General features: G+C 44.6%; 1 protein-coding gene across 1 annotated transcript; it reads left to right on the plus strand.

Annotated features, from left to right (window-relative positions):
- The first annotated feature begins 2182 nt into the window (after positions 1-2182).
- Positions 2183-3140, plus strand: LOC130085790 (zinc finger protein 862-like). The gene is made up of 3 exons (XM_056251745.1): positions 2183-2359; positions 2481-2619; positions 2712-3140. Exons 2-3 carry the CDS (start codon positions 2524-2526, stop codon positions 2997-2999), a joined length of 384 nt encoding a protein of 127 aa, XP_056107720.1. The 5' UTR covers positions 2183-2359; positions 2481-2523; the 3' UTR covers positions 3000-3140.
- Positions 3141-8098: the final 4958 nt, after the last annotated feature.

An 8098-nucleotide genomic window follows, 5' to 3' on the forward strand; every position in this document is an offset into this window, starting at 1 on the left:
GTCGCTACCCCCAAAATGCGGGAAACACGAAGTTTGCCGACAGTGCAGGCACTTCGCAGTTTAAACGCAATGCTTTAGTTAAACATAGTCTCAGCCTTAAGCACAGAGTATGCCGTGATATGTTCATAAATCAAAAAGCAACGCCACTGCCGGTTGCTTTTAGAAGACAAGAGGCTGTAAATCAGAGCGCAGATGAGGCAGAGATGATGTTGAAATTTAACACGGCCTACTTCGTTGCTAAGGAGGAACTACCCTTCACCAAATTCAAAAGCCAGCTCGACCTTCAAAGGAAGAATGGCTTAAAAATGAACGAAACATACAACAACGATACAGCATGCGCACAATTTGTTGGAGTAATTGCGGATACTCTGAAGGGGAAGACTTACACAATGATCAAAGATGCTCCGTATATATCAATTATGATCGATGGGGACACCGACGTTTCAACAAAGGAATGCGAAATCATATACGCAAGGATCCTAAACGAAGGGAAACCAAGGAATATTTTGATTGGCCACATCGAAGTGAAACATGCACATGCTCAAGGTATGTTTTATATATTATATATTTAAATTATGTTTAGACCCATTACTAAATTCTTTAGCTGTCTTTACTGTGAATATGTATCAGTTTAAATAATTACTTAAGGTGCCATAATGATTAAGCTGTGATGTGTGATGATGACAGGGGGGAAAACTTCAGTGAATACAAGACATAATTGTACAACGTGCTTGCATTTTAAGGTGTATATGATGCCACTAAAGAGGCATTTCAGCATCTAGGAACAGAAACAGTGTGGTTAGAAAAGACAGTTGCCATGGGAGCTGATGGTGCAGCAGTCAATCTCGGGCATAAAGGAGGGGTTATAGCCCTCCTCCAAGCTGAGGCAGGGGGTTTTATTGTCCCATTTCATTGCATGCCACATAGGTAGGTTACATTTGAACCTTCAGAATAAAGATAAGGTAGTAGCCTAAATAATGCATGTTTAATTTTAAGTTGAATTCTTTGTAATTGTAGACTGGAGCTGGCAATGCTATCTGTGCAAAGGAAAATTCCAATGGTGGATCATGTCTACAATCTCCTCAACATGGTTTGGAAGACATGCCACTTTAGCAGCAAATCTATGAGAGAACTACGAGCACTTGGAGAGGAGTTGGGTGTGCGTGTCAATGTACCAGGTACTGTCAGTGGGACACGCTGGCTTCCACATGTGAACCGGGCCCTGCAAACCTTGCTGAAACCTGGAGGAAAGGATAGGCATCTGCAGAACCATGGCCAGTTCACAGCAGTTTATTACCACATGGAACATTTGACTGCATCATCCACCAATGCTGATATTGCTGGAAGATCAAGGAAGGTCTGTATTTAATTTCAAAATGATTTCATATTTGGGAGGCATTCAAAATAACTGATATTGGTGGTTAGTGGTTATTAATTGGTTATGTCTTGCAGGTCAAGAAGATGATGGAAGATGGAAGCTTTGTGGGTTTCTGTCACTTCTTGGCTGACTTGTTTGAGGCCATAAGCAAATTCAGCCTTCTCCAAAGAAATGATATTATTTTGCCTCAGGTAATGTTGACATGTTAAGAAGAATAGTTTAAACTTATTAAAACAATGTTAAAAAAAAAATTTTTATCAAGGAATATGTAGCTTTTACCTTTTATGTGTTTATACAACTTAAATGTTTTACAGGCTGTGAATGGAATTGAGAATCTCCTTGCAACTATTGAGGCCATGTCAGTGAGATGCAAGCCGGGTGGTAGGCTGGCAGAATTACTGGCTGACCTTCAGGCCCAGAGAAGACAACAAGAGGGTGAGGGGGAGACACACCTTTTGTACAAGTATCAGGTGAGCAGTATTTTTTTAATTACGTTTGAAGTTGATTTATTTTATTTTATATTTATTCATTTTTTATTCTTGTCTAAAATGTTGAATGTTGTGTGAACTCAGGGGATCATCATCAAAGGTGAAGCTGCTGGGCTGGGAAAGGAAGGACTCTCCATGGCAAGCACACCTAAGCTGCAACAAGCAGTGAGAGCAACCATCGACTGCACTTTGCTTCATTTGAAGCAAAGATTCATCAGTCTGCTTTGTAAGTGAAAGCACAGAATTATATATTTAAAAAAGAAAAATGTGAAAATAAGATAAACTATCATTATGACACATTCAACTTTCTCTTTCTCTCAACTGCGTCTTTCTATTCCTTGATAGATGAAGAATCTACATCAGCATCAGCAAAGGCAGTGAAGTCATTCAAGATATTCAGTCATGATTCCTGGCCAGAGCAACGAGAGCTGACAGACTATGGTGCAGAGGAGCTGGACTTCCTGCTAGACCACTTCAACTCTGTCTTAACAAGGTTAGTGACTCTTTTTAAATTATCAAAGATATAAAAAGTATAACACAGAGCAACATTTCAAACATCTACTTTGATCCTTAACCTAGATTGTTTGGTCAGTTTTTCCTTTCACTCTTTTCAGAAATGGCTGTGATTCCAATCTGGCTAGAGAGGAGTATCAATCCATGAAGACATTCATCTTTAGGAACTACATGGACAAGTCTTACCATGCCTTATGGGAGATGATGGTAACAAAGTTGCCATTCTGCTCTGATTACAAGGTACCCCATTTTGATCACATCCTTGTTAATTTAATTGGTAATTATTACTTTTTGATTAAATAAAACCTACACTAATGATCCAATCTTTGTAGAACATCCTACATCTTGTGCACATCATGCTGGTCCTCCCAGTCTCCTCTTCTGTATGTGAAAGGGGATTTTCTGCTCAGAAGAGGATTAAATCTGATGTCAGGGGGTCCCTGCATGTGGACACTGTGGAGGACTTGATTCGAATTAGCATGGAGGGACCTAGTTTACAAGAGTTTGATGCCAAGGAAGCTGTACAAACATGGATCAGTCAGGGTAAAAGGTCTAGGAGGCCAAATTACAAGGGCTGGCCTTCTGAGCCTCCTAGTGGACCACAGGAGGATCTTCTCTAAGGGGGAGTGAGTAAAGGCACACGTTGTTTTGGCCTACTTGTTCTAGTGGAATGTTATTGGCCAGTGCCCCTAATGTTTACATACGTCAAGTATCGTTTGTAACTTGTTACTAGGCACTTTTTCTGAATGTATCTATGGTATATTTTTTATATATACACTCACCGGCCACTTTATTAGGTACCCCATGCTAGTAACGGGTTGGACCCCCTTTTGCCTTCAGAACTGCCTCAATTCTTCGTGGCATAGATTCAACAAGGTGCTGGAAGCATTCCTCAGGGAGTTTGGTCCATATTGACATGATGGCATCACACAGTTGCCGCAGATTTGTCGGCTGCACATCCATGATGCGAATCTCCCGTTCCACCACATCCCAAAGATGCTCTATTGGGTTGAGATCTGGTGACTGTGGAGGCCATTTTAGTACAGTGAACTCATTGTCATGTTCAAGAAACCAATTTGAAATGATTAGAGCTTTGTGACATGGTGGAAGTAGCCATCAGAGGATGGGTACATGGTGGCCATAAAGGGATGGACATGGTCAGAAACAATGCTCAGGTAGGCTGTGGCATTTAAACGACGCCCAATTGGCACTAAGGGGCCTAAAGTGTGCCAGGAAAACATCCCCCACACCATTACACCACCACCACCAGCCTGCACAGTGGTAACAAGGCATGATGGTTCCATGTTCTCATTCTGTTTACGCCAAATTCTGACTCTAACATCTGAATGTCTCAACAGAAATCGAGACTCATCAGACCAGGCAACATTTCTCCAGTCTTCAACTGTTCAATTTTGGTGAGCTCTTGCAAATTGTAGCCTCTTTTTCCTATTTGTAGTGGAGATGAGTGGTACCCGGTGGAGTCTTCTGCTGTTGTAGCCCATCCGCCTCAAGGTTGTGCGTGTTGTGGCTTCACAAATGCTTTGCTGCATACCTCGGTTGTAACGAGTGGTTATTTCAGTCACTGTTGCCCTTCTATCAGCTCGAACCAGTCTGGCCATTCTCCTCTGACCTCTGGCATCAACAAGGCATTTCCGCCCACAGAACTGCCGCTCACTGGATGTTTTTTCTTTTTCGGACCATTCTCTGTAAACCCTAGAGATGGTTGTGCGTGAAAATCCCAGTAGATTAGCAGTTTCTGAAATACTCAGACCAGCCCTTCTGGCACCAACAATCATGCCACGTTCAAAGTCACTCAAATCAACTTTCTTCCCCATACTGATGCTCGGTTTGAACTGCAGGAGATTGTCTTGACCATGTCTACATGCCTAAATGCACTGAGTTGCCGCCATGTGATTGGCTGCTTAGAAATTAAGTGTTAACGAGCAGTTGGACAGGTGTACCTGAAAAAAGTGGCCGGTGAGTGTATATATATTTGTACTGCCATGACAGCAATGGTGCTGTCGGTTTACCTTGTTGTTGCATCTATAAAAGTGCACAATAAAATGTGAATATGAATTTGAAACAGCACATTGTCATTTCTGCATCTAATATCAAAGTATTTATTAATAACACAGTGGAAATTAGTAGAAATGTGAATATTTGGTTAGCATGTTGATTTACGGTGTGTGCCCCTAAATTTTCTGGTTGTGCCCCTAAAATTTTCAGTTGGGGGCCACTGTGCTCCTAGTGAAAAAAGTTAGTCTGGAGCCCTGTAGCGAGTCAATACAAAGGAAACTATTGACTGAATCGGAGCTCACGTATAAAAAGGCTGTGGATATAGCGATGTCAATGGAGGCTGTATCTAGAGAATCACAGCACTTGAGCAACTCATTGAAGGTAAATGCCATGTCTCTGTCGTCAGAATCGCCCAAGGAGAAATGTTATAGATGTGGAAAGTCCAATCATATCCAAAATGAGTGCTTTTACAAAGATCAAGTGTGTCACAAGTGTGGGAAGAAAGGCCACATTTCACGTATGTGTAAAGGTAATAAGACAGAAGAGAAAACACTTAGAACTACAGTAAAAGGGAAAAGTGGAAAATGGAAGAGACAGACTAAGAAAAGACAAATTCACCGAGTGGATGCTAATATGGAAAAGAGTGAGGAAGAGACAAATTCGGACACGGATATGGAACTGACACGACACAAAGTGACAGCAACACTCAATTCTCAAGGGTGAACAAAATGAAAAGTGAAACTGATGTAGTGTCATCTGTAATAAAAGTACAACCAAAAATTGAGGGATTGCCAATTGATATGGAAGTAGATACTGGGGCGGCAGTCTCTATTATTTATAACTGTACAGAGATAAACTGAGCCATCTTCGATTACGCCAGACGAACGTTGTTCTAATGACGTACACAGGCGAAGTCATTCCGCCAGAAGGCGTCATCAAAGTGCGTGTCAAGCTAAACAGACAAAGCGTGCGCTTACCCTTGTATGTTGTTACAGGAAACGCAGCTTCTCTGTTGGGACGAGAATGGCTTCGCAGAATTTGTCTAGATTGGCGTGAGATCAAAACTGTACGAGCAGTGCATCAAGTTAATGAAGGGACATTTGACAGTCTTTTAAAAAGGTATGCACAAGTATTCAGAGAAGATCTAGAGACATTCAATGAGTATACAGCTACCTTAAAGGTATAGCGGAGGATCTTTCCGAATTTTAGAGAAGACCCGCCCTCTCCAATTTTTTTAAAAATGCACATGCGCAACACTCTATTTGACTTGTGCCAGGGCTAGCATCGCTAATCATAGCTTACATTAACTTTTACTAGCAGTGATTTTAAATGGATTTCTCCAAATAGCATGACAAACTTTACCTGTCTAGTAGAATCTTCGGTACTGCGGCATCAGTGGGAAGCCCAACCTGTGCTTTTAGCGCACGCCAGCGTGTGAAATATTCACCCAAAATCACTCTGGTCTTGTTTCTATATTTTGCGGCCTTTCTCTTCTTATCATACACTTCGTATACATTTTTTTCTCTTTCGAGCCTCAGCCATTTTCAAAGGAATGGCTGAAACCGTAACTCATCACACATAATACACCTGAAAGTGCGCATGCGCAGAAAGCGAAAACTACATAGGGACGAGCACGTACGACGGCCTTACGTAAACATATCACCAGAATGATTGACACTTAGGTGGACCAATAGTATAGGCTATCTGTAACAGTTCGAAATAGACCCAAAAGCGAAAGCTGGTTAATGATTTATTGAAAAGGAAAATGATAAATGCAACACAGGCTGTCTGCCGATCACAGGTAGTCTTGAACGCAGAACAGGAAAATTATCTCCAGAGAGAAACCAGGCCGGATGATCGTCACAGGTTCGCGGTCAGGTAGTGCTCGCAGGAATAGGCAAGCGCAGACTCCACCAGGCAGTAACCGCAGCACAGAGAATCAGACTTGACACAGGATAGCCGGAGCAGTAACTCATCTGACATATGCGTACACACAGGACAAGAAACTGTAGCAATGATATACAGAAGTCAGTGACGGACATGAACGAACAAACAATAAACCGACAAGAGGGGAAAAGAACATGAGGTCTAAATAGCCAGAAAATCAGGGCAAAAGGGAAACAGGTGTGAGGAGAGCAGGAGAGTGAACGCTGATTAAGAATGGGTTCAGCTGTGCGAGAGCACAAGTGAAAGAGAGAGAGAAACAAGCAGAGGAATAAGACTAGACTCCTGACAGTACCCCCTCCCTAACGGGCGCCCCCTGGCGCCCCAGAGGAGGACTGACGGGAGCGGAGGAAATCGTCGATAAGCGAGCGGTCCAGCACATCCCTTCCCGGTACCCAGCTTCTCTCCTCCGGGCCGTATCCCTCCCAATCAACAAGATATTGAAAACCCCGTCCCCGGGGTCGGACGTCCAGCAGCCTCTTAACCTTAAAGACAGGAGGGTTAGTAGCAAGGGCAAGAGAAGGGACGGGGGAAGGGAGAGAAGGAGAACGGAGGCGGAGCGCAGGTTTAATACACGAGACATGAAAAACAGGATGGACACGTCTGAGAGAGTGTGGTAACCTGAGCCGTACAGCCGCTGGACTGATGACCTTAGTGATGGCATAAGGTCCAATGAAACGGGGAGCCAGTTTCCGAGCGGGTGCCTGAAGGGGTAAATTACGTGTGGAAAGCCAAACTCTTTGCCCACAAACATACCTGGGAGCTTTGGAACGGCGACGATTGGCGATACGACAAGTGCGTTCCCTGGTCCGGCACAGAGCTGACCTCACCCTCCGCCAAGTGCGACGACAGCGCTGAATAAAGGCCTGGACCGAGGGGACGGCGACCTCTGGTTCCTGAGAGGGAAACAGAGGTGGCTGGTAGCCCAGACAACAAGAAAACGGGGAAAGGCCAGTGGACGACGATGGCAGAGAATTATGAGCGTACTCAGCCCATGTCAATTGTTCACACCAGGAGGTGGGGTTATTAGCCGCCAAACAGCGGAGCATCCGACCGAGGTCCTGATTAGCGCGCTCAGCTTGCCCATTACTCTGTGGATGAAACCCTGAAGACAGACTGGCAGTAGCACCAATCTGTTTGCAGAATTCCCTCCAAAAGTTAGAGACAAACTGGGGTCCCCTGTCCGAAACAATATCAGAAGGAAGCCCGTGAATTCTAAAGACGTGGTCCACAACCGCCTGCGCAGTCTCTTTAGCCGACGGAAGCTTGGGGAGTGGAACAAAGTGAACCGCTTTAGAAAACCGATCAACGACAGTGAGTATCACCGTATTGCCGCTGGAGGGGGGAAGCCCCGTGACGAAGTCCAGGGCAATATGGGACCAAGGCCGGGAGGGAATAGAGAGGGGGCGAAGCAGACCGTCGGGAGGCGAATTACTGGACTTCTGCTGGGCACAGACAGAACATGACGCAACAAACCGGCGTACCTCACGTTCCATGACAGGCCACCAGAATCGCTGGCGGACAGCTGCCAAAGTACGACCCACCCCCGGATGAGCGACCAGTTTAGATGCATGACCCCAACGAAGGACAGCCGGACGAGCGGACTTGGTGACAAATAGCTTCCCCTCAGGACACCCACGAGGAACGACAGTGTGAGAAAGAGCCTTTCGCACAAGCTGTTCCACCCCCCAGGTGACGGATCCAACCACACATCCCTCAGGTAGGATGGTCTCAGTGGTGGGACGACCCTCGGAGGAAG

Source organism: Rhinichthys klamathensis, unplaced genomic scaffold, assembly GCF_029890125.1.
Source record: "Rhinichthys klamathensis goyatoka isolate OS25496 unplaced genomic scaffold, OSU_Roscu_1.1 h1tg000090l_1, whole genome shotgun sequence".
Taxonomy (NCBI): Eukaryota; Metazoa; Chordata; class Actinopteri; order Cypriniformes; family Leuciscidae; genus Rhinichthys; species Rhinichthys klamathensis.

Bases quoted from the DNA above. Each gene is read 5' to 3' on its own strand.
- LOC130085790 (XM_056251745.1), top strand. From the start codon at position 2,524: ATGAAGACATTCATCTTTAGGAACTACATGGACAAGTCTTACCATGCC. The intron at 2,620-2,711 runs GTACCCCATTTT...CAATCTTTGTAG, and splicing joins CATTCTGCTCTGATTACAAG to AACATCCTACATCTTGTGCA.